General features: G+C 35.6%; 2 protein-coding genes across 3 annotated transcripts in view; one reads left to right on the top strand and one right to left on the bottom strand.

Moving 5' to 3' along the window:
• Positions 1-133: 133 nt before the first annotated feature.
• LOC124633175 (RAD50-interacting protein 1) lies at positions 134-7963 on the top strand. Its single transcript, XM_047168317.1, has 14 exons — positions 134-407; positions 676-917; positions 1276-1431; positions 1869-2041; positions 2265-2479; positions 2761-3007; positions 3347-3524; positions 4123-4318; positions 4669-4807; positions 5170-5285; positions 5823-6007; positions 6212-6386; positions 7156-7283; positions 7561-7963. Exons 1-14 carry the CDS (start codon positions 276-278, stop codon positions 7769-7771), a joined length of 2493 nt encoding a protein of 830 aa, XP_047024273.1. The 5' UTR covers positions 134-275; the 3' UTR covers positions 7772-7963.
• A 2174-nt stretch (positions 7964-10137) lies between these two features.
• The window catches only part of LOC124633177 (putative inorganic phosphate cotransporter), a 40545-nt gene continuing 23248 nt past the window's right edge, over positions 10138-27434 (bottom strand). For both annotated transcript variants that reach the window (XM_047168321.1, XM_047168322.1), the window contains exons 2-8: positions 17562-17755; positions 16485-16724; positions 16012-16221; positions 15384-15548; positions 12613-12829; positions 12110-12348; positions 10138-11797 (exon numbers count right to left, since the gene is read on the bottom strand). In XM_047168321.1, the coding sequence (XP_047024277.1) occupies positions 11609-11797; positions 12110-12348; positions 12613-12829; positions 15384-15548; positions 16012-16221; positions 16485-16724; positions 17562-17755 (1454 nt within the window). In that variant the 3' untranslated portion in view covers positions 10138-11608. The remainder of the gene's footprint in view (positions 11798-12109; positions 12349-12612; positions 12830-15383; positions 15549-16011; positions 16222-16484; positions 16725-17561; positions 17756-27434) is intronic.

Genomic DNA, 27434 nt, shown 5'->3' with positions numbered 1-27434 from the left:
ATTTTTATAGCTATAGCTATGTAGGTAGTTCGGGGCCAATTTAGAGAAAGATAGCGCATTGTCAAATTGGGTTGCAAGAATAACACGTGAGTGGGCTCTCTTTTCCCTATATATTACTTTACTCTTTGACGAAAACTGACAGCTGACAGCGCTCTGTTTCGTGTCCTGATTTTTCTCTAAGAAAAATAAATAAAATAATAAATAAATGCTGCTTACTTGCATAGCTAAATAATCAATGGCATACATTTTACGTTGAAAGATTTCAAACATTAAACATGGATGAAGAGGAGAAGAACTCTATTATACAAAGTCTTAATTTAAGAATAGGTGGCGATATTAATGATTTAGCAAGTGCTGTAGAATTACAAGCAGAATTAGCGGTCAAGCGAGATCAACTTCAAAATAGCGTAAGTTTTTCAATCACTTATTAACATCCTGCCAGAATGCCTTTTAGCACCTATGGATAACCAGTTGAACCAACTTCTTGGATCTGCTGGTATTTGAATATTTTTTTAGTATTATATAGCCCAATATCGCAGTAGATCCCACAGGACCAAGTGAAACTGCACAGAGGGAACTACCTAGTTATGATCATAAGATAATAATTTCTTTTTTGTTTGTTTTGAGTATGTAGGGCTAAAATAAATTGTTTATATTTAAAAACTTACTTTGCAGTTAAATGTAGCCAACAATGAAGTGCCAACGAAACTGTCAGCAGCTTTAAAGAAGGCAGAGTTAAATTCTAATCAAATAGATAAGTTGAAGAGTCGCAGTGATGATTTAAAGAAGAAGGTTGAAGCCTTTCTGAACAAAACTGAGCCATTGAGGTCTGAGATTGATAAGAGGTTTGCAGCTATCAATAAACTGGAAGAGGTCTTAGTTTACTTAAGGTCGTTTGAGAAAATTGATGAACTGAGGTAAGATAAGTTATTACTTTATTTTTTACCCACTGAAACAGGGAGGGAGCTCTCAATTCATTTTTGCCTTTTTCCAAGTTTTGAACTAGGTGCATACAAAATCGACGGCACAAAATGGCATGTAGACAGGCATAGATCTCTTTCGAGAGTGATATATTTATATTGCATATATAAATAAATCATATTTGTCTACAAGTTGCTATAGTTTAAAGACCTTATTTGAGACTGAAGCTTCTCAATGAGATCTATGATAGTAATTATTCTGTATTTTGAATGTAGGCTTCACAATATTTTAATATTGTTTCAAAATCTGGAAACCTTTTGCAATAGTCATAAATATTTCATTGTTACATTTCAGCCGCCAAATGAAACAAACTAATGATGATGAGCAAATGGTGTTACTGTACAGTGAGCTCAGGAAGATGTGCGCCATGTACCAAAAGGGGCATAGAGCCAGTTATGTGAAGGAGTACACACATTATTGGCATAACGTTCTCAAAGATAAACTCACGAAGTAAGTAACAGACTGTATGCAGACATTTTTTTTCCTTTAAGATATGACCTCATTGCTTGACATTAGTTGATCTGCAATAGTGGGCTCTGTGGGCATGCCCACAATCTTGATGTTCTTGAGATAATGAACTTTTTTTTATTGAATCTCCCTATACACTCCCATCACTTACTACCCCTATGTAGTCCACTCTCTATAAAATCCTTATCTGCATAAGGTGTAGTAGTGCATAAACCTTTTGTTTTTCCTCACATGCCACCCCTATGTATTTCTTTGTATATCACCCTTGTGTTCTCCCATCCTCAATATAGATGTTTAAACATACTAACAGCGTTGTGATTGTTTATAAGATTAACAGAGTTTTTTTTTTTAACTGATTTCACGACCGTGAAAGTTTGTCAATGATATATTACTTTTAAATTATTTTTTTTATATTCCAGACATTACGAAGATGTACTGAAGCAGCTGAAATGGCCATTCTCAGCTCCAGCAGACGCCTCCCCAATACCCAAAGAGGTGATGGTGAAGTTCAACAGTCTCACTAAATATCTATTTCTCATTGAAGAACCTGAGGATCTAGTCAACAGTAATGTGACAGATGAATTGGGACAAGGTAAGTCAACCATTGGTTTATGACAGTGTTGACATATTTCTGTCCTTATGAAAAAAATTACGAGAAATTAGATAGGTTTATTGTCACACTTGATCTAATAAGCAATCAACAACTAATTTTAATATAATTCAAATAAAATTACACAACTGACTCAAGATCTTCTAATTTAATTTAGTACAAATTCAGCTAAATTGTCTTAAATCCACTTATTTATTATTAACAGAGAAAGGTCCATGCCTGCCAGTGAGAGTGTTACTACGTCCTCTTAAAAAGAGGTTCCAATTCCATTTCACGGGTTCACGTCAGACGGCCCGTATCGATAGACCGGAATGGTTCCTTACACAGACCCTCACTTGGATCAAACACCATCAAGTTTTCGTCCAGTCTTATGTTCAGCCGATTGCTGATAAATTGGAACTAAAGCATGTTAAGGCAGCGGTATGTATTTGTTTTTTTTTTCTGAATCTTCTATTTTGTTAGCACTGCCAATCTATTGTAGACTGTATTTTCTTTGAAATAGAGTCTAAAATCAAATAACGCAACTGCAATATTAAGCGCTTCAAAACAACAACGTGCGAAAGTTGTGTTTATTAATTTCAGACTCTATGTCAATGGAAACAATGTCGATAATAATTTGACAGCAAAAAGCCCTCTGCGCTGGCTTCGGCATATTGGCGCTGCGGTTCCTTTTTTAAAAGTTTGAATAACTAATTTTTCAGGATGAATTCAATGCTGGCCTCATAGCACTGGCAGCCGAGAGATTGCACACAGTACTTGCGTTGTATCACACTCAAAGTTCTAAGGGCGAAATAGTCGATGTCGACGCGGCTTTCGCTCATGCCGTGGATGAAACCCTCGGCTTCCAAAGGGAATTAGTTGATATCACTGGAAAAGATATTAACAGTGTACTGTCAGTTTTGACGAAGGCGGAAACTTTTGTGAGATGGCAGACTGTGGAAAAGAAATGTAAGTATTTTCAAGTTGTTTCACGATAAGAATTAAATCGCATTATCATCCAGGGCAAATAGCGTAGATCATTTATTTCTGCGAATTGCGAAACGATTGTAGATATTATCCTCATTGACATAGTTTCTAAAATAAAATAACAATTGGGAAAGGAAGATTATCGAAGAGGCAATAAGTATGCAGACGATGACCGCTCCGCAATATGTATGTAGCCCACAAGCTGTATAATCCAAACTAAAGAATTTATCATTTCTAAGTTTGCAGACCTTGTTCCGTCAGTCAATCAGCATCAAGCAATAAATCACCATTTAAAAAAATATTTTATTCTCCTTCGAACAGATGCCTTAGCAAAAATGGACGAGAGTCTAGAATGTTCTCAGTGGAGCGAGGGAGTAGGTGCAGGGGCCGGGGCGGCGACTGGCTCTGCGTTGTGGATACCACGTGCGGCTGATTGGTTCGTTACTTTACTGAGGACCATTGAAGACCGATATGCGTTGTTGCCGCAGCCGGGACACAGGTAATACAGAATTCTAAGTTTATCAATTAAACTAATTTACTTAAAGTAGTACATAAAATATGTGAATTAAATAATCACTTGAAAAATGTATAAAACATGTGAATAGTTATATAAATTACACAGTAACATAATTAATATTTGGGCCAAACAAAAACTGGATCTAAATGCAGGCTGTATGCATAATCAAACTCATGATCTTGATCAACGGATCAAACTACTTGACATATCGACTGCAAGCAAGCAATACCTCCTATCTGACATTTTTGTTACAAAAAACTCGTATCTTTTTTCTTTTACTATTAACTACCCTTAGACTCAAAATAAAAAGAAAAAAACTTTATTAATCGATACTATCCGTAAAAAAAGAAAACTTAGATTTTCAGTATCTCATTATACCTTGGAATAAGGATATTATTAAGTTTTATTGTTCCCCTTTAAAATCCACCCGGAGTCAGATAGGAGGTATTGCTTGCTTGCAGTCGATATGCTATGTTAATTCCTTATGCTCTTAATACCATAAAATCGCGCTGTTATTATACTCACATAATCCTCCAATTACTTTACTTGACCTTATAGATTATTTTCTTTCCTATTACAGACTACAATTCCTGGAGCTTCAACTAGAGCTAGTAGAAGAATGGCGTATCCGTCTCACACAGCTGCTCAGCGCGGCCATAGACTCGTTACATGTGGACTCCTTCCTATCGCCTGACACGGGATCTCATCCGTTGACAGCTGTCATTAATGCCGCTCATCATACTAGGACTGTTTTGTTGCAGTGGGCGCATTCTTTGGTAAGTTAAGAATAATTTAACCTTGTATTTATAAGAAAGTTAAGGGTTTTATTGTGAGCAGCTTTATGTTATGTTTAGTTTAAAATTGTTGTTATTTTCTGTTAACTCAAAATTATATGCTTCAGATTACTTTTCAAAAAAAAGCTCTCGTTAAGTTTATGACCTTTTTTGCATGTGAGCCAGATCCATAAAAGTTCTAAAAATATGTCAAAGTAAATTAATTTATAAAGTTGATTACGTTTCAAAAATTTCAATTACTGCTGCATTTCTAATATAATATTCTTAAAATCGATAAGTCGGTACTAATTAAGCAATGCAACCTCTTTATCATATATTTTGTGTTTGTCCAGCATTATCTACAACTACATTACTACCGGCGTCAGTTCCACAACTTCACGCAACAACAGCATCAAGACGATGAGTTCAGTGACACCACTTCTGACACTGACTACACGGATTCTGATGAAATGCCTTGCAAGAGGAATAAAGGTTAGTAACTTTACTAAAAAGTCCCGCGAATGTTTGTTAAAACCTTCTTTTGTTGGCAATAATTGTCTTGGCAGTGGCTATAGCATAGACAATGACGCCACTGATGTTGGACTTGTTTAGTTAAAAATATTACATGCAAATTATTTTTTATTTTTTTAATAAACCATGCGCAAAAAAAGTATTGTATCTATATATTTAAATTTAGGTAAAAGTAAACATTCGGCAGCAGTCATTTACATTAAACGATTTGCCGATAGTACTATCTAGTAGCAATACATGGGCCTTCCATCCGGCGTAACATAAACTTTTATAGATGATTTAATGTTTTTCAATAAATAAATTCAATTAAAGTACTTTTACAGAAATAACAGCGGAAGCATTATCGCTAATGGAAGTGGAACTACGAGCCAAGAACTTAGCGCTCAGTGAAATGTCCAGACATAGTTCAATGGTCCCAGATTTGAACCAATACGATGTGGTAAGTACTTGAAAAGAACAATCACTAATTATTCACTGTTTCTGTTATGCCAGTGTCGATATGATGTTTTGGGGTCATATAGTGTTCACTAATTTTACACTCAGTTTACTTATTTATGAATGCTGAGCTTCTTTAATTATACAAAGTTGATTCAAAATCGTGCAGACCAAAAACAATCTAAGATTATAATCTGCCAGTGACAGAAAAAGTTGCCATGAAGTTTTTGTTCTCAATTCTGAACTCTTAACAGTAAAATAAAACAACAAATATAGTAATTTTATAAATAAAATTATATAGTAATTTTATAAATAAAATTATATAGTTTTTTTTTTTTTTAATATTTACATTGGGGAGAAAGGGTAACACTTATGGTATGTCTGCGCCTTTCTCCTGACTGGTTTTGGGTTGGGGAGGTATTGTGGAGGGGTTTTAGATGTTGTGGGTGGTTTGAGGAGGGATATGTTTTATCAATTATATAATATATACATACATAATAAATAATTTTATAAATAAATTTACATTATCCGTTCTCCCCAGACATCACCAATAGTAAACCTGGCAGTAACAGAACCCTTAACGGGTGAAGATGAGGCAGAGGAAGCAGGGGTGTTTGCCGAAGCACCCGCGTTGCTCGCTCGCCTCAGAGACAGCGGCCTCGCGTCTCTGGCCGAACATATACTGCTCGAGTTTAAGGCGGGCTTGAAGGACTATAAGAGGCAAAAGTATGTGTGTTATTAACTATTTTCTTGCTGCTTGGTGATGTTAGCAGATATAGACTATTAATAGGCGATGAAGAAGCCGGGGTGTTGATTGATGATTTGTACATTAGTCGCTTACTCGTATTATCGCTCCTATATTCTAAAAAAATATATATAACCACGTACATAACCAGAAAGTACTTAACAACTTTATTTCACCCAACCCAGATGGCACGGGCTATTAATCGTAGAAGAAATGGCGCTAAGTGTATCGGGCTCGCTCTGCCGGCCGCTCGCGGCGCTGTGTGCGCGACTGTCCGTGGCCGCACTACGACTCGCGCCCACACTTACCACGAGACTGCGGGCGCATCTCGCTGATATTGTTGATCAGTATATTTTTGAGGTTGGTTAAAATTTTTCTTTATTTTTGTTTTTCACCAGAAATAAATTATAGTCTGTTTTTTAATCTCGTAGACTAAATTGACACTTGCAAAATGTCAAACTTACAAATAATGTTGCTAGCTTTTTGGTGCAGTGCTGTACTTACGATACCGGTTAGTTGAATCGTAACTTTTTCTCTATAATAGACGAATTTAATATTCATTCAAAGTTTTATATTTACAATTCACGTACGTAAACACGGCTGCACGACGTGCTACAAACTGCCAGGGATATCTGACCACGCAACGCCATGCGTAATCATCAAGAATAAGCCCATTATTTCAGGATGTCTTATTGTAAAAAAACGAAACTTGATTTTATTAACGCTAAGTTTCGGTCGTGCCACATCCCTATTTAAGAATTTGCAATAAACTGACCACACTCGTAATGTCAGTTTAGTCTACGAGATTAAAAAACAGACTATAGGTAACTACCATTAGGTATAATATTTCCCTTAGATCATGTAGATGACTAGTCTTTAATTTCCCCTGCCAAAAAGGAATAAATCTTAAATATGGAAAACTCGTTTGATTGCCTAGGAACGACATATAAGACAATAATAAGACGGAGGGTAATTTTTCCTCCTCATTCCTTCGCTAATTTCTTGGCGAATCTGATGTTAGTCGATTGACGCAGTAGACAAGTTTATTTTTACAAAAATTTCAGCAAACAGACAGACTTGCCAAAATTCGTCACTTATGTACTAAACAAAGTTTGCGTTTCTTTCACAGGAGATCGTACTAGAGAGCTGGTTCAATACGGGCGGTACGATGCAGTTCACACACGACGTCAAGCGTAACCTCGTACCTGCGTTTGCGCCACCGAACAAAATCGCCACGCAAGTCTACCAGTTACCCAGGTCAGTGATATTTCTAAAACCTAGATTATGTGCAAGTATAACGTAATAAATAATTGATTTAAATTCAAGTATGATTGTGAAGGTAAATAAGGTGATCTATAGCACCCAGTACTTACTGATATCAAATAATGCAATGAATTCGAGACCATTCTCCTTTTCCTGAAGTCGATTACAAAACTTGCAACATTCTGGACTTCTGCTCTAGCTTTACTTCATTCGCCCTCAAAACGAAAAAAAGAAATGAAAATCGCTACATAAGATATTCTCTATCAATCAGGCTCCTAGAAGCGTGTAAACTCCTGAACATGGATTACGACGACGCCCGCCGACTCCGCGCTCTCTTAACAAAACAGCCCGCTGCCGCCGCGGAACTTCTGGAACATCATTCCATTCGTTACATACAAACAGCTCAGGCCCTACAAATACTTAACCAGAGGACTGACCTCAGTGACGCCACCAGTCCCTCGTCGGTCATGGAGTTGTTCTGAAACTTCGAAGGAGGAGGCGTCTAAGCAACTTGCTAATATTGGGGTGGATCGAAATGGCCGCCTGTAAGGTGTCGTGTAACTTTGAAGTGCGGTTCTCGTTTAGATTTTCTGCCATAGATAATGAAGGCTTAGACTAAGAATATTAGTAAGAAAATACAATAGTGTGTGAACCAATAGGTAATCTTGAGGTTTACTTTATAGTTCGGCCATTCAGAGAATGCGTTCCTGACACGTCGCGATTGAACTGACGACGTAACTTTGCAATGGCGTTGCAGTTACGATAAAAATATTTTTGCTGGTTGTTTACCGTTTTAACAATTGAGGAGCATTAAAACAACATTATTATATCAATAATCAATGAATGTAGTTACGTCGTCAGTTCAATCGCGACGTGTCAGGAACGCATTCTCTGAATGGCCGAACTATAGTAAGCTTGAAATCATCGTCAAAATCGGTAAACGAATTTCTTTTATGCATTCCAAGTAAACTTGAACGATAAAAATCGTGAAGAATCCCGGTATTAGACAAGCCCGCATTACACCTCATAAAATATTCATGTTGCAAACCAGAGATCGAACTTGATAGTTACACGGCATCCATCTTTCAAATTCCTATTTGAATCCATTAATTTGCATATCTTTTAGCGGTCATAAAATTGTGCTCATGTTTTGAATAACTAACCCTCTTCCTCAAACGTTAGAAGGAATTTAAAATATACAAATCCTGTAATCTAAAATATATTTTCTAATATATTTATTTAAACTGCATGTGGAATATTGATCGGAACTCGGTCGGTAACAATGTGAAGGTTGCAGGTATTTAGTACTCGATAGACTAGCGAGTGTTTCCGCGTTGTATGATTCTAAAACCACTCACAATTTAACAATCATATTTTGTACGCACGTAGACATTTTTTACTTAGTAGGATTTTAAGTCGATGGCTGTATAATTTTCAGGATAATCAAGTAAGCGTAACATAAAGAAGAATATTTTCAAGTCAATAATTAACTGACTATACGACACTACTTAATTCTGGACTTAGATAGGTAGCCATCGACTGGATGGATAGTAACTTACTTCATAGACGCGATCATTTAGTACCAAAATCATGCTTTTTCAACGCACTAAACATTTTTATAATTGAAGTAGTAATTGGTTCGACGGCATTATCTAGCGGCAAGTTGATTTAGCAAAAATAGCCTCCTCCTCATAGATTATTATTATTATTCTGTATAAATAATTGTGTATTTCTGTATCTACATTTCAATGGTATATATCTTTTTAGAATAAAAGTTTCTAGAACTTTCCGAAATAGTCATTACAGTTCGTATTGATAATTATTATTGCATTTATTAGTTAACTACTGATGTGATAGATCAATGAGAATTCAATTTATTTGATCGTGCGACTTTTTTAAAGATTGTAATCTTATTTTATTTAATTATTTTTTTTACCATTGTAATATATTTATTTTATTTATTGTAAAATACTATAAAAAACTTGCCTTGGTGTAAATATTATTTATTTACTTACAATTGTTCTTCCTACATTTTCGTTTAAATACATTTATGACAGTACAACTTTTTATGTGGTGTTTCAGTTTGTTGTTGTAACTCATGAAATTAATATTTATTGGCGTATCATAATTATGTATAATGTAGCTGTAAGCTAATTACGCCCCTGCTTGCTTAAAACACTACTGCACTTTCTACAACTAATTTCTACTGCAAATCAAACCTTAATTTAGGTTTTTTAGGAATTACCATTCATGTAAATCTGTCGTCAAATAACTTTGCACCTCTGAAGTCTGCTATTTGATGTCTAGCGCATGCGCAGTTGTGGTTTCTTCGTACATTTTGTCTGCTGCGCAGTCACTTGTAGTCAACTTCGGCGGGGTGAAATTATTTGAACTGTGACTACATATATGAAAAGTCTAGTTGAAAACCTTTCATGAGGCGACATCAATCTATTAACATTTTAGAATTTAAAAAGATTAGATTATAGTAACTAATCTAACATCTTGCCAAATTCCTCTTAAAAACACTAGAACTTTATAAACCGACATTTAAAATTTTGATTTTAAATAAATATGTGTTCTTTGCAGCTCTTTGCATAATGTATAAGTTTATTGTATGTATGATATGACTTTTATAATGTCATATCATACATAAGATAGAAGTTTAGTATCTACTTTAAAATTAAAAAAATCATTTTAATGTGTATTAATGGTTAACAAGTACATACAAATAATCACATTTATTCCCATAGCGTAGGTGTTTTATGACCATTCATTCATTCATTAGGGTTTTAAGGGTCATATTTTTCCAATTATATCATCAGTACATAGGTAGGGGTAGGTTTCAAAATGTACTCGATTACGATTGAGAGCCAGTCTACAGCCACCTTATGATAAAACCTGGTCCTAAAAAGTACTAGGTTTAGTACTAGGTTTAGAGCATTAACTTGTTCGAGAAAATAATGGTGTGTACCTGATACTAAAGCCGGTACTTTTTTGGGGCCAAGTTTTTATGTAAGATAGTAAGAGTTGAAAATAAAAACTCATGTGTGGTGAAAGAAAGGTGGTCAGTATAAATGGCCCTAATTTATGTATATTTTGTGTGTAGATAAATGTGTTGAGAACACAAACTGAGTCTGATAAGTGTAAGTAGCTGTTTCTATTTCAAGTGTATGCATGCATTTTAATTGATGAATTATAATATCGTATGAAATAAATTAATATATTCATGTTTTTTTCAATGTTTTTATTTTAACAAAATTCAAGAATATTGTACAAAATAACTTACGAACTACTATCTCAGATAGTTTAAACAAGTAATGGGGTTACCATTCTTAGTCTTAGTATAACGTTTACGAAAATTAACACTAACATAAAGCCTGCATACAGATCTCTTAAATGGCACAAAATGCACCCTGAAATCAAATGCAATAGGGGAGACCAGGGATTATATGAAAGTTAAAAATAGACATCATTGGAAAATCTCACTCTAAGCAAACTTAAAAATACATATTATGCAATTTTAAGGATTCTGTAGCGTCATGGATAGTGCATTCCGATATCATGTTGAATAATAATGTAATTTCGTGGCCTTTCGTATTTTCCCTGTAAACCCAGATTTGTTCACAGCCTTTCTTGCAAAATATTCCTTTGCTCAAAAATACGTGAACAAAATAATTTGTCAGTGCATTTCATCGTCAAATAAATATTTTTCACAAATATTTACAAATAGGCAATCAGTATTCTTCAGACAATGATAATACTTTGTATGACTACTTAGAAACTAAAGTACAGTCATCAACAAGATAATAATACTTGTAATAAATATTGAATTTAATATTAGACTTAAACTAATTTCTCGATATTCTAAGATTGAAAATTATTAAAAAAATAATTACAAAATAATAATAATATCTATAACGGGATTATTAATTATTATTACTATCACATAGCACTGGCTGTGGATTCAGAGAATCGCCTATTATTATGATTTAATGAATTTCATTTGAAACTTTTACAGTTTGTACTATAAATTATTTTCACTCACATCTACTCATGCAATATTTAAAATTGTCTCGAGTCAACTGCATAACGCCATATAACGGATGAACTAAGTACGTTTATTATAAACTGTCTAAAGCAGTGCGATGAACTATTTCAGTATTCATTTATTAGGCACTGCATCTTATTAGTTACTTATTAATATTTTATTTACACTTTCTTCCGGAACATTAACGACAGGAAAACGAGCTGAACCTCACTTCGCGTCGAAAAATATTCCTCTTATTTGTGATTTGAACCAGTTTTTTTAAAGTACTGGTCTACAACTTAATCTCGGCATTGACGGTTTGGATTGTTCCCGCCTCGGCCTCGCGTTGCTTCCTCGGGTCTTGCGTGGTGGTGTTCCACCACTGTTCGTCACCAGACGCCCAGGCAACGAACACTAAGTTCGTTAATACGAACACTGCTAGAGCTATCCAGAAGACTAGCCGCCATTGTACAAGCGTGCTCTGAAAAGATAACAATAAATCAGTTTAGAACACAAATTAGGAGGTAAGTGGTTCGTCTACGTAAGCACCATTAAAATTCTTTAACACGTAACAAAAGTGTGTCAACTGTCTTAAAATTATGGAATGCAATAAAACTTAAGTGTGCCGATTTCCATAATGGTCAAAGTCTCTTTGTTGCCAAAACTGATCCCAAGGACTCGCGATCGATTTGCTAAAGCAACCTTGCGTTGGTATATAATGCGCAATTGGTTCCGACACCTACTTAAGAACAGTACAGAGATAATAAGAAAGAATATTTCTATTGGTACTTACATCAGGAGTCAGCAAGCCAACTAGGTAAGGCGCAATGATGCCGGTAATGGCACCAATCCCATTCACAATTGCCATTATAGTTGCGGCGTATTTCCCGCTCAAGTCCAGAGCATTGACTTTCATGCCAGGGTAGAAGGCGCCCATCAGACCCATGGATGCCGTGAATAGGATAACGACGGCATCAGTGTTGCAGCCGGAATACGATGCCAGGATCATGCAAATACCAGGACCGATAGATGCTGTGGAACAAGATTTTTGTAAGTATATGATTTCTTTATGTTTACAGCTTTATAAAGCAGTAGTCATTTTATGAAGGAGAGTTGTAAATGAAAGTAAGTGAATAGCTTTATACCTGTACGGTTACTGCGTATTTGAACTTTGAAATAGCTTTTGCTTTTATGTGATAACTATAAAACAGCCACACCGTGCAAACAATTTTACCAAATTAAATAGCAAACCTCTTATGGTGTTCAATTAGCATGTAGTACATAAGTATTACATACCGATAGTAGTGAAAGTCTTTCTAGCGTTGGTGACAGTTAGCCAGTTTCTCTTGACAATCTTGTCGCAAATCCAGCCGAAAGCGATGGAGCTCAGCCACATGACTGCGTAAGGCAAGGCTGCAAGCGTGCCTGTCCGATGTATGTCGAACTTGAGCACCCCTGTCATGTACTTAGGGAGGTCCGTCACCATTGTGAAGTAGCCGTAGTCGTGACCAATCTGTTGACAAAAACAAATAGTGTTAGTATTTACGACATAGCAGTTGTTTGTCCAAAACAAAGTGTTTGCAATGTTGATCGTTACAGCCGAACTCTGACAAACATGGTACCTATGCTCGAGGAAAATAAATAAGCCAATATCAGCTCAACATTAGGGTCTTATCACAAAATTATCTTAGGCCACACAGCGCAATAAACTAGCTGTTTCAAAGCAGACGTAATCCGAATGTCTGTGAACGCCATATCCAGTTAACAATAAGCTTTTAACGATCCGAATTTTGTGTTGTTCCTGCTTAACACACAATACGCAGTTATGCTAAGCTGATGAACTTAATGACTTGATGATCTAGTCATACACTCCTTTTACTAAGTGCCCGTACCTTATTTGTTTTTAAATTAGGCAGAACAGCGTCAAACTAGTGTTTACATGTGGTAGAGCACGTAAATGTCTTAATTTTACTGTTTGTAGATTTATCGAAATATGTGACCACTTTGCTGGTTACAAAATGTTATGATGACTTTGCGCAATACTTAGTGAATAGTCAGAGAAATAATAACTGAAAATTAATAAATATATTTATTAATTTATATATAACCTATCATATAACTCCAGCCTAGCCTATCATATAACTGAAAATTAATAAATATATTTTTGCGTTCTTATATATACTTGTAAATTAAGTACGAATATATCATACTTGCGGGTTGTTAAATTAACTTGCATGGAGTTAACCGCAGCCACGCGTGTCAGGCTATCGATACTTATAAGCCATACGACATCTCAAATCAAGACTCGACTACTATTAGATACTCGTATATCTGATAGGTAGTAAGTACCACCATAACAATCAAGTAGGCACAAGAAAAATATGTCACTGTTTTAGCACCTCATTAATATGACGATTATCTTGGCTCGTGAGTATGAAGGTAATGTAAATTATCAACTTATTGTTAAACATTGTACCTATGACCTATTTTTTTCATTTTTTCACACATATTGTAAGGTCTGCATGGGTCACGTCTTCAATAAATTTTATTATAAATAAGCAAATGCATTATATGTAGGTACCTATGTAGTAACTTAAAAATATGCCTCAGCCATGTACATGTAAAGGTTGTGTTTAGGGCCATTATTTTTTTTCTTACAGTTAATTAGATTTGTATCTTTTGAACCTATAGAAATATTTTAGTTTTACATTAGGTGCTTTTCTTTGCTTTTAAAAATAATAAAACTGATCAACAAATTATTATTATTTTTTTGGTGCAAAGGTGATATATACAATTTCTTGTAGAATTCTTGATACGTAATCGAAATCCAGAACATAAAGTAGCACTAGCACGTCGGGATTTAGAGATTTTTATGAAATTTGATGTAATTTTTTGGGGACAGCAGAATTTTCTAGTAATTTCTAACTAAAGCATTATATAGTACTACTTTCCCCGCATTAATCCCACTTTAATTTATATTTTTGCAAGTTTTCTTTCTCTATATACTTATACCATTTTATATTTAAAGTGGAGTTTTTTCATACTATTATAACTGGCCAAATAAAATATAGGGAAGATCGAACTATCGTAGCTGTATACAATATTTCATGAAAATTTTGAACTCTTAGCGTTCGAAATAAAAATGAATTTCAATCGGGAAGAGTAGTACTGTATAATGCTATAGATAGAAACGAAAAAACAATTTTGCTGTCCTTCAAAAAAATCGTCAAATATCGTTAAACACGCGTTTTTGGTACTTTAGGAGAGGTAAGTGTATCTCTAAATCCCGACGTGCTAGTGCAACTTTATGTTCTGGACTTCGATTACGTATCAAATAATCTATAAAAAAAATGATATTTATCACCTTTGCACCTAAAATGCTGTTGAACAGTGTAATAATATACCTAATTGGTATAACACTCAAAAAGACAGGTGGTAGTCAATCTACATAAAACCATTATTCTTCCGTACGGTACTATTTTCCTCCGCTTGGCTGCTCTGGAATTCATTTTATGCCTAATATTTTACTTCGAGCAACCTCCAAATTTGGTAAGTAGCGACCTCAACGGAATACTGATGAATTGTGACGCGATGCTATATAATACTAATGCACAACTTAGTTCCTGAACGTCTGAGATTTAGGAAATACTAACCAAGGTTGGAGAGATTAGTATTTATAAAGTAGGTACCTGTTAATACTACTGCTGAATCAGACGAGAATTGCTAAAGCAAATTATTCAAGGTTTCTGCAGTAACTGTATCTACCAAATGATGAAGTGATAAATGGCAGTATAACTTCAACTAGGCCATCGATATAAAACGATTATACTAAACATACGATAGCTTCCTTTGGGTAATTCACCCGGAAACAATTCCTCTTTGCGTTGTAGGTATTACATCTCGATAAAACCTACTTATCGATTGTAAATATCGACCGATACCAATAACACCTATTGAAATCATCGTTATGTGGGAAAGTAGTCGTGCCTACAATAGTATACTACATACAATACGTTATTATACTTACTACTATTGCAGGGAAATAGGTATGAGTATAGCGTAGGTACCTGAGCGCAGACCAGGGCCCACAGAGGGACTGACATGAAGATGGCCTTCCAAGGAATCGCGGATGGTAGGCTGCTACGGTGACTGCCCAGAGCTTCTTCCAAATATTTCTTCTCCTTGTCCGATATAAACGGATGCGATTCGGGGTCATTGTAGCACAGCAACGCCTAAACATCAAGTTGATGGTTAAGTAATTTACACACAAAATTAATTCTTATTATACTTATGTAAGTAGGTACTTCCGATAACTAAACATTGTTTTTTTGAAAGCATGAGATTTCAATCTCTTGTGCTACCTAATGTTATTGTTTTTTTTTTCGATTTCAAACAAAGACTAACACCACCTAGGCATTACAATTGCAAAATAATAAGTTATTTTAATTTAAATCAATCAATCAATAAGGAACCACTTTACAAAAGATATAGTGAACTGATACAGGTAGGTAAGTAGTTTTTATACAATAAAGCGATATTCATTAAAATGCTAAATATAGCAACATGAATTAATTTACGTTCTTTTTAATACAAAGAGGTAGGTACTGTCTGGTTACAATTACGGTAAATAATAAAACATAAAAGTCGGGCTCGCATTGTTCTCTCAATAAATGTTCCAAAGTTCAAAAAACTTACCCAAAGAATGAACCAAAGGATTCCAATGGCGCCAAAGAGGTAGAAGACGGATTGCCATTCACCGGTCTCCTTGATAACAAGTCCTGATAGATAAGTTCCAGCAATGTTGCCAATCTGTGCTCCTCCAAAGACTAGGGATCCCATTCTTCCTCTCTCTGATATGGGTGCCCATCGAGCCAGCATTGCGTTTAGTGCGGGGAACGTGAAACCCTGAAACATTTGGATATAATGAATGGTTGTAGGAATAATTACGTAGGTAATAAATTCCCTACTATTTATAGGGAGGCATTGTTTCATCAATTGAATTTTATTGCCAAAAGGAACACTGTGGAAAAGTTTGTTGTAAGTTTAAAACAGTATTTAAAATGTGACTTTAAGTATCACTTATCACTTCAAGTATGGCAAATAACAAAAGTTTGAGATAACAAAAGAAAAAATCTCATTTATTGAGTAGATAGCACTTAGATCTTTACCTCTCCAAGTCCTTCCAGTACCCTCAAGATAATAAGGCCCGTCGCTCCACCAGCGCTGACAGTCCACGGAGTCAGCAGAGTGAACACAGCTGTACTCAGTACTCCGAAGCCCAAGGAGTATTTCCCTCCGAACCTCTCTGCTATCATCCCACCAGGTAAGTGGGTGACGATGTACCCGTAGTAGAACGCACTTAGGATCATGCCTTGTGTAGCTTCGTCCCAGTTGAAGCCAGTTAGCTCCTGAAAAAAGTGGATCTTTTAGATTTTGGAATACATTCTTGTTTGATAACTAGGTATTGCAGCCCTTAAATTTAGCATCCTGCTGAAGCCTACAGTAGCATATTTTTATTAAACAAACCAGCGTGCAAAAACGCCATTACCGAACAATTAAAACATAACCAATTGCGTAATAATTAGGTAAGTATGCATAATTAGAAAACATAAACATTATAAATCAGCTATTTTCACGGTCATTTTGCCACCAGTCGTAATAAAGCTAAGTATGAATAATTTTATTTGAAACACACACAAATCGCTTTCTAACATAAACTGTATTAAAGCCTCGATTTTTATTTGTTGAATTTTCCTTAATAATTTCATACTCTGATGAATAAAATGACATTCCAGAATCTGATGGAACCATTAACCTTCGATTCTATCGTTGACCACCCCAATTGGACACAATTGTCACAAATTAATTAACAACGTATTGCCTAAGATGAAAACACAATAAAATCAAATGAGGTTTTAACTACTCGATTTACCTAATTTAATATGATTGTATTATGTTATCAATATTATGTCATCGGAGAACATCTCCGGGGGTCTTCATCGTTTTGACGAGATGCGTTTATCGATATACGACAGGTAAGTAGCGGGAAATTCAAATATATATTTTTTATTTATTTTAAATAAGTCAACATCAGATAAAAGACGTGATCTTATCGTTCGCGGAAATAAAATACCTCAAAGACATTTTTTATGTATTTTTTGAACTCCAAGAGTTCTTACTTTTTTTTAATAATGAATTTATCAGCTTACGTTTTTACTAGAAATAAAGGTAAAAAAATTACTTACAGTAGGATCTGTTGCTTCACCAGTAATTTGTTCTAAATCCGGCGAAGGACAGGATCCGTCGTTGCCGGCAGAATGCGCTGGCCGGTGAACCATCTGCGTGATAGCAATGTTGAGGCACACCCGCATCGTGTACGCGTTGGCTACGGCCAGGAAACCCATGATTGCCATCACCCATCTTTGCGGTATGATGAATACTGGAATAAAGAAAATTAATCGTGAATTGAATATACAAGTTATTGAATTAAAATTGTCTCGAAATAATCTCGCGATAACTGTAAAGATTAGCAGAATAGCTACATAGGTTCAATGCATAAAATCTTCATCTTCATTGTATATGTTATGGACCAAGTGATAAATTGGGCAGTATACATAATGCCCGGTCATTATGAAAAATGCCCAATATAAGAGTGCAATTTGATAAAAAAATATTCAAATAATCAAATTGACCGGGCACTATACATATTGCCCGTGACCTTTTGGGCAAAGTAATACAAACATATTTTCATAGCACCATCTCGTCGTTTATATCCTCTAGAGTGGCAAAGTGATTTGAATTTAGAACATCGTGTGCAATACTCCATTTGTGACAATTTTTGTAAGACTTTTCAAACACATACATATTAAACAAATAAAATACTGCTTAAAAGAATTATTAAATTAATTAAGTAATTTTTATTATTGTGTTTAAATAGATTTTTAATCTCGTTTCATTTTTAAACTGAGTTTTAAAATAAATAAACTATAACCTATACCTATTAAGGTACATCTTTTTAATTTGCCATGTATGACGTAAGTGCCATTTTCTGTTTTTGAGTTTAGAAATTAACTCGATGAGTGAAAAGTTATGTGTTGCACTCGAGTGCAAAGGTTTGTCACCTTGTGCTCTTTTGATTCCCTCGCTATCGCTCAGGATTCTAATTATTGAAACTCGCTACGCTCGTGTTTCAATTTTAGAATCCTTCGCTTGCTCGGTCGTCAAAATTGAGCCCACGGTTAAAAAGCAACTTTGCACTCTTGTATAACAAATAAAGCTATTAATTTCCATTTTTTTATTGTTATTGCCATTTAACATAAAATAAAGTAAATATTAAACAACTTCAATAATCAGCCTCATGATTTTGATTAATTATGAAGGACTTCTGCCTTAAAAATCCACTAATTTTTGCATTTAAAAGTTAAAGAAAGTCATATTAAAAATATAACATCAAATATAATTAAATTTAAAACAAAAAAATTACAACTTATCTTTGTTTTATAGAAATGACTTATTATTATAAAACAAAATAAACTAAAGTTTAAGCAATCAGACTCATTATTTGGCATAATTAACATCTTTGCAGTTCGCCACACGAGCCGCACGCTGAATGGCGGTCTCTGATTGGTCAAAGCGTGTCACGCCAAGCATACTTCCCTCCCCGCCCTCGCACCGCGTAAAATATAGCTTTTTTATCAAATTGCCCAACTGTCATGTAGCAATATAATAATGCCCGTGCAATGTAATAAATAATGAAGTTAAGATAGTTATTAATCACTTGGCCCGATAAAGCTAGACATTATGCATAATGCTCGGGCATTATAAATAATGCCCGAATTAATCACATGGTCCATAACATATACAATCTTTATCTTCATTGCATATAATTTTTAATTGTTTGAAGTATACTTTAATTTTCTAACCTTGTTACCGTTTTACATACTTTACGATTTTACGTAGATAGCTTGACCTACTATAGCTACACATAACCTTTGGTTTTTCGTGATTCAATTCCTTTGAAATTCGCGTGCAATATTTTGATCAGTAGCCAGACTTAGCAGTTTTATATCAATCACTTTAAGTAAGTACCTAAATGCACATAACCACAAAGAACTCTTAAGAGATAATTTTATTGCAATTAATTAACGCCTATAATTAGCTCAATTACTGTTGTTAGTTAAATGCACATCCATTATGTTTGTACATTAAACCATGCATATGAGGTTTAAATAATTCTATTTGACCTTGACTTTGTTGCACAACCTGCGTGGCGGATAAGGAGAATGCACTTTAACGATTGTGTAAAAATAAACGCAGCTCAGTAGGTAATATTCTGATTACTCATACATTATTAACACCCTCATTTTAGACTTTGCTATATGTTTAAAAATACATTTTTATCTGCTGAATAACGACTAGAAAGTTGGCGTCCTTTTGTATGTTTTTAATGGAACTGTTGCAGTGATCGTACGTTATGCAATTCATATTAGTTTATGTAATTGTAATGAGCGCGATTTGTAACCTCGATTAGTCATTTGTTTATCCTGTTCTGCCACTCATTCGAATTTGGAACTACTAATTTGTCATTTCAGATTGTAGGTTTAAAATGTCAGCCAGAAATTTTGAAAACATATTTCGCTGACTAATGCATCTCTTACGCAAGTTTTGACGGCTAAGTTTTCTTTATTTTTCGTTTTAGAAAATACTTGCCATAAAACAGCACGTGTAATTATGTGCCAGCGTCAAGCTGGCACATGGTGACTTGTTGTTCTTACAATAGGACATGACACTAAACAATTTGCCTAGTTAGCCGTTAGGTCTTTAAATTAGTTCCTCAGCGCAAGAGACCGTGTTGTTTTACCTATACAAAATCTGAAGTGCCCACCACATGAGAAAATGTACGTACATTAGATTAACAATGCTGAAGCTTCCCCTGCCATAGCTTATGTGATTAAGATCGGTCATAATAACCAGCTGCGTGAAAAATTGCACAACTTTTCTACACGGCTTACTGTTTCGAAAAAATGACATAAGGACCAAAAAAAACTTTACCTATGTTAATAGTGAATAGAGTTCGAATTGATCCAAAAAAAAATGCTAAAGTCGCTAAGAATCTTATGTGGAAAGTTTTCTTCTTGCTTTCTATGAAGAAGATGAATACAGTTTTTTTAAGTATTATGTATTATTAGCCTACATCTGTACAACGGAAACCGAGTCCTGCTGTCAATGTCGCGGCCACCGCAGACCGCAATACCATTAGAGAAATGCAATGAACCGCGGCTTACTGCAGTGTCAGTGTTAGAACACAATGAGATCTCAGTTTGATTAGCAAACCCAACCCGCCGCCGCGGGTTAATCGACCGTTAACAATACCATGTAGAACACGTGGAACCATAAATAGAATTTGTGTACAGCGCTCAATAAAAAATGTGAACAAAACTTTTTGTCAAGTTCCGTTTTATTTGGGACAGTGTTCTCACGAAACTGAAGAAAAGAAACAAAGAAATGTTCTATCGAACGAGATCGCGCTGTCAGTTGTTTTTGGGTCTACCTAAAGAATGTCTAGCTGCTCATTAATGCAACTTGTCTTACCTATTAGCAATATGGACGTTAAAATTGAAAAAAAAACAATAAGTAACAAAGTAGACTACAGTAGGTACCAGTTTGTACCCACCTACTTACGCGGAATTTCCTGAACGCCAAGATCTAAATTGTACATTCCGTAGAAGTTTAGGAAAAAATATACCTAGTAGGTAATACCTGTCAGCTGAAAGGGAAATCTGACTAATTGATGATTAGGTAATTAAACCATAAAATAATTTAATCGTTTTACCACTCTTAACGAGTAATAATTAATAACAATTTACCTTTTATAAACACGGACAATAGACAAGAGAACATCAAAAGAGGTATAAATTGTTGACAATAACTTTGTGATCAGTTTGTCATCGTATTGTTACGCAGCGAATCGTGACGAAACCGGGAGTAGGATATTATGTATGTCTGAGCCAATCTAAACAGACTCTAACTAGTATACAAGTGATGACAGAATTCGACTATGTACCTACCTTAATTGATTGATAAATCGCAATAAGTGCGCTAAAGTGGTTCATTGAAATGATTAGTGAGCAGTTTTTAATTTGACGGTTCAGAAACATTCTAGACCAGACGATGTTTCTGCCTCTGTTTTAAAAACCTATTTATATCTTCCAAAGATTCAGTCATCATCGTGATTTATTTTTGCGAAACACACCATAAAGGGCAGTCTCCAAGTGGATGATTGATATGTCCCAGATATTCTTCTTATTTTTAACTGTAATTGGTATGCACTTTCATCCAGTCTGGTAAACCTTGACACGAAGTTATTAATGCAGAACCGATTATTATTTATTACACAACTTTGGCTTTAAGTATGATTCAGTAAGGAATCAATCCTTTGCTTTTTCGTAGCGGAAGAAAATCGTCCAAATAGCCAAGAAATATTTGATCCCAAGACAGAACGTGAAAAAAATTTGGCAATGTGGCAGACCAGGCCCAGGCCTCTAGAGTTTTGAACCTGTTATTTTTTTGTGCCAAATCTAGTGCATTTGCTACATATTTAAAAGAACTGAGCCTTTCCGGTCAATTGATGCACTAAATGCATTTTTATTAAAACAAACGTTCAAGAAAAGTTTCCGCCTAGTCTAATGGGGAGCTAAGTGGTTGTAATTATCCATTTGCGTTAACCAAGTGCTTCTATTGACACACTAATTGTTAACGAGCTGTGGCGACTGGCGATTAAACTAGGCGTTAACTGTACCTGCATAGAATACACTAACTTGCAAGCTGCATGCACTTTCCACGCAGATGCTAATTCGTCCATTGTCTTCTCGCAAGCGATATAATGTGATCTTATCTGGTAATGTTTCCTTCTCCCGGGGAAATTAGACAGGCTTTTTACTTTTTACAGGTATTTGAACCACGTCACTAAAATGAAGTACAATTGAGCAGATTGTTTTGTTGCATACCTCCAAACTTTATACCTAGTAAGGACGATAGAGCGTCAACTGTATTTCAAGAATAAATTCTATGGGATCACGAAACCATGGGATGTATAAAATCTCGTAAATAACTGTATTCGTTACATAGGTTCTAATACGGTCATGAATACTAAATTACAATAGGTCATGTGTCATGTCCTACAAGCCCAGGTTATTGTGAGTCCACACAAAGGTTGACCACACTCAACGTCAAGCTCTTCTGCGTCAGTTGTCATGTAGCCTTCCTGCTCAATTAAAAATATCATTCCCGAACAATAGAATTTGTTCAAGTAACTGCCGACGGCATCGTCATACAAAAACGGTTTTATAATTTCCGCTTCTCCATCGCTCATAGAATACAGATCAAAGCGCGGCCGTTAAAATTCCCGTTGACGGCCTAACACCGAATTGCAATGACGTATGCAAGACCGTCCACGAACCGCATCATTAAACCAATTCGATATGGAGCTGAAACCCACGTTCCCGTCAGTTCAGTTACCTAATTTGGCAATGGTACCGAGAAACTCGTTAGAAGTGGTAGTTTTTACGTCGATCTGCGAAAAAGTTTCTATCAAAGTGGACGAGCGGAGTATTCCGTAGTCGTACGATCCCGCCGGCCAATGGCTGCTCTAAACAGGTCTGCGTTGCCAGACAGGCTGGCGGTGGTTTCGCGGCTTGGGACACATTGTAATTTAAACGCATTAAATCGCAGCTTTCCAAGAAGCTGTAAGTTGAGCCGCGTTTTATTGGATATTCTGCATTGCCGCCAGTCTTATGTTTAATTTAAATGTTGATGGGATGATCGAATACCCAATGGTACGTTCTTATTCTGAAAGAAGAAATTACTTACTGATTTTATTGCCATCACACAAATGAAGCAATAGGTAGGTAATATTTAAGAGTCATGCAATAACTCAAACACTTTCAACGATAGTAACTCACGAAAGTGTAACTTCTTTTTATCTTGTTATAATGATATTACTGTTGTGTATTGGTAATTTAGTCATGCATAACGTATTTTATGATTTGCAAAAGTTATATTATCAAAGTCCATTACCATTCTCATATCTCATAATCACCAGTTATAAAGTTTCATTTATAAATCAGCGGCCACTTGCGAATATTCACAAGTTTACCTTATACTTTCTCCTTCACTTTAGAATCGACCATAAAACAATACATAAGAATCTATTCTATAGCATAAAATCGTAATAGTGCGGAAACTTAACAGAGATCAAGGGTATGTCTAATTGGTATTTATTAGCGACAAGAGAGTCGCTGGGCCAGTCAGGTCCCTTTCACCTTGAAGTTGTAAATCAAACGACATCGTACCAGCCCAGCTTCGAGTGGGCGGCATATAATAGATTTTCCAAAAGCTATCTGACGTTGGGTGATTGTAGAAATCGAAGATTAGCTCAGTTTCAGTGTCTTGAAGATTACATGATACTTAATTTGCACTTTGAAGTAGGCAACTTTACGGCAAACTTTTTGATTCGAAAGTTTTGTACAAATCTAATTCAGCTTTAAATGACATAATTTTGAGTTTGAATTGCTAGGTATTTCCGTAAATTCTGCTACTTCTATATCTATACATATCTATACATATCTATACATATAATAAATCTGTAGAAAAGTATTTTTTGTACATTGAAGAAATTGACAAAAAAAATAGCCAGCATGTTAAAGGATAACTAACAGAACCCATTTCCATTATTTTTGTCATTTTTGTCTGTTTGTCTGTTTATCTGTTTGTTTGTTCGCGATTCACGTAAAATCTACGAATTAAATGCAGACAATGCTTATATACAAAAATTCTACGTAACTTGGGGTATTACTTAGTTTTTGTTTCATCGAAATCGATTCACTCTATCAAAAGACATGATTAATTTTGTGAATTCAAGATGTAAAATATTACGACACGCAATCTATTTGTCAAAACTGTACATTTGAATGTTGTACTTATATTAGTTGATCAGCCTATTATTAATCTTTACACAGAAAATCACACCTTTATAAGTAACTTCGGAAGAAAAAAAAAATGAAAATTTTGTTTAGCCAAGGTAAAGGTAAGGTAAAGGTAAGGTGGCCAAAGTAGCTCCATCTGTGGTAAATAAAATACATCAAATTTGTCAAAGGAGCGAGGTGGTAAATGACAATATTACCATACATTCTTTATAGAGGATTATTATTTCAACAGATGGAGTTGTGTATTTTCCGTAATTCACCATATTTTAACACGTACTGTAATTTTTCGATAGACATTTCAATAGTGTTTGTCAGATTGCCGTGCCACATCAAAATCCAACTATAATTATTACCTTGATGAAAAGAAAATTAATAGTTCTCAGCCAAATTTAAAACGGTGCCATCTAAATTATTTTTTGAACATTATGTCAAAAATGATGACTTTAGTGGAACAATTAATTATCATTTAAAGTTACAGATGGAGTTCATATCAGGATTTTTTCATAAACATAGTTTAGCTTATCTTCCACTAATGTGGTCTTAAAACAAATTACTTTGAGTGAGTAGTATTAAGTAGACCTTAATTATTTTTTCTGATGCAAAATATGTAAACTTAATCCTAGAAGAAATGAGGATCTATCTCTCGCAAGCGCTGCTAAGCGTGAGGAAGGTAATGTAGGATTCTGTAGCTTTAAAAACAAGCCCAGATACAAAGTGCAGATAAGAAATGGGAGCTCTCTCTATTTAATACCATACACACGTAAAATGCTTTATGCGTCTGAAAACGTACAAATTACGCGCCGCATACCAGAGACATGCTTACTTTCAACTTCTGATCGTAAATACACTGTTCATGATTACGAACAGTCTCAGTAAGACCCGAGCCAAGTCTAAAAAAACACCTTTTATATAAAACTACGTTTGATGTCATTTAATCACAAAGACAGAATTGTTCTCTGTTGCACATTCTATCCACCTATATCCTATCCTAATCCAGAATGCATTGCAGGTGTGCATTGCACAAAAACCAATGGTATCCTATTCGAGAAGTCAAAAGAGTTGACCTGCCAACGTCAGCTTCTGCGCTAAGCAAGTGTTCTTAATAGTACCATCAGAATTACATTCATCGTTGAATGAGGTGAATAAATTTTCAGAAACCACAATAACAGTAGGAGCCAAAGCGTATGATCGCTTCATAAAGCTCTGATTGGCCCCAGGTGACCAAGTCAGGTCTGATTTGTTCGTTCATCAGATCTTTGAAAGTGTTTCGGTGGATACTTACTGTCGTCCTGTTTACGTGTGACACAAAATATGGTATATAAACGTCCTCCGCAAGAGCGAAAATTTCCCGGTCTGCGGTAGTGACGCACAGTATACAACACTTATGTTTCTTTTGATTTGCTGGCTCCACCAACAAATTACAAATTGCGAGCGTACATTCTGAAAATCTTGGCAAAACTGCAGGTTTCAAGTACGAACACATGAAGTGGACTCTCACAGATAGTACATTTTGCCTATTCGTGAACTAATGCAAACATTTCGGTGGAGTCCCGGCTTAGGCCTCCCCCACATTAGGCGTGCGCGATCCTCGGGCGTGTGAGTAGCGTGGGCGCCGCGCGTGCGTCGCGAGCGCGTTGCGTGAGCGTCGCGTTTTGCTGCCCTGCGGCATTTGCAGCGCGCTCACGGCGCGCACGCGCCGCTCTCCTTGACGTTTAACTGCTAAGGCGTTTAGCGGGCGGCGGGGATAGCGGGCGAAGGGGTAAGAACGCAACTCGAGCGCCGCGTGCTCGCCGCGAGCGCGTCGCTTGCACTCTTCACACATGCCGCAGGGCAGCAAAACGCGACGTTCACGCAGCGCGCTCGCGACGCCCGCGCTACTCACACGCCCGAGGATAGCGCACGCCTAATGTGGGGTCAGCCTTACCATAGTGAGTAAGTGAAACTATCCTACCCTATGCGCCTGCTGATGATGATGACTCATTTTATCATCCATCCAGCTATTCCCCAACTATGTTGGTGTTGGCTTCCAGTCACCGAATCTGTTTGAGTACCAATATTCTGCTTGGAGCGACTACCTATCTACCTATCTTCAATCCAGTCAACTACACAAGACGATATCCATGGTAAGACTGACAGACTTTCTGGCTTCTGATTAGTCGCAGCAGCTGCAGAAAATGTACAAATGACAGCTTTGTCAGACTCAAAGCATGTAGACATTGGTAGACATAGATTATAGCTGTTTCCTGTGAAAATTACTTACGCACCATACATAATAATTTTCCAAATTGGCTGAACAACGTCACAAACTTTACTTCTTTTGTTTAGATAAATGGTCACATCCACAACACAACCTTGATCAATGAATCTATGCGACTGCTAAGTGCTAATCCTAATTATACTGTCACGTGAAAGAATGCACCTACGGGATAAGTAGTATTTTGACGATTCTATATTGCCCACGCAGACGAAGTTGCGGGCAACAGCTAGTAACCTAATAAAAGCAAACCACTGTTCATTATTTTGATGGCTATTAACCGTCGATCATTGAACTGTGATGTAGCTAATTAGTGGTAGATGATAAAGCATAGTAGCCTAATTAACATAAAGTTACAAATCACTACTAAATTAATCTTTTCCTATCACAAGATCAGACAATCGTATTTAGTTTTTTTCTTAAGTTGTAAGTTAAATATCGCAACAGAAACTAATTTTACGGTCAGCAAAACTGTTCCGCTTAATTTATGTGCTTACAAAATATTTAGTGCTTTTTGTACTATATGCTAAATACAATATCGTGTTCAGTAAAGTTTGATTTCTTCAGTTTCGTACGCGCGAGTCGAATCGCAAAAGAAACAAGTGCTCGTATTCTTGAAATTCGTTTTTTTTTCTCTATTATATATGGCAATGTTTACAATTTTCGGAATCGTTTCGCAATGTCTGGTGTAACGTGAATAGTGCTTAGAAACTTCAAATAATTTGAAATCAGTAAATGGGCTTATCCTTCAGAAAATTCCCGACGATTTGTATCTTTTTTTATTAAATAATAATTTTAAGACCAATTTATATTTGGTAAAAATTTTGATTCTGCAGTTGAATAGTTACAATCAAACATGAGACATGTCTCAGTTTTTTACG

Source organism: Helicoverpa zea, chromosome 9 (assembly GCF_022581195.2).
Source record: "Helicoverpa zea isolate HzStark_Cry1AcR chromosome 9, ilHelZeax1.1, whole genome shotgun sequence".
In the NCBI taxonomy this organism is placed as follows: Eukaryota; Metazoa; Arthropoda; class Insecta; order Lepidoptera; family Noctuidae; genus Helicoverpa; species Helicoverpa zea.
The sequence above is the reverse complement of the archived record's forward strand: the minus strand, read 5'-3'. Positions and strand labels throughout refer to the sequence as shown.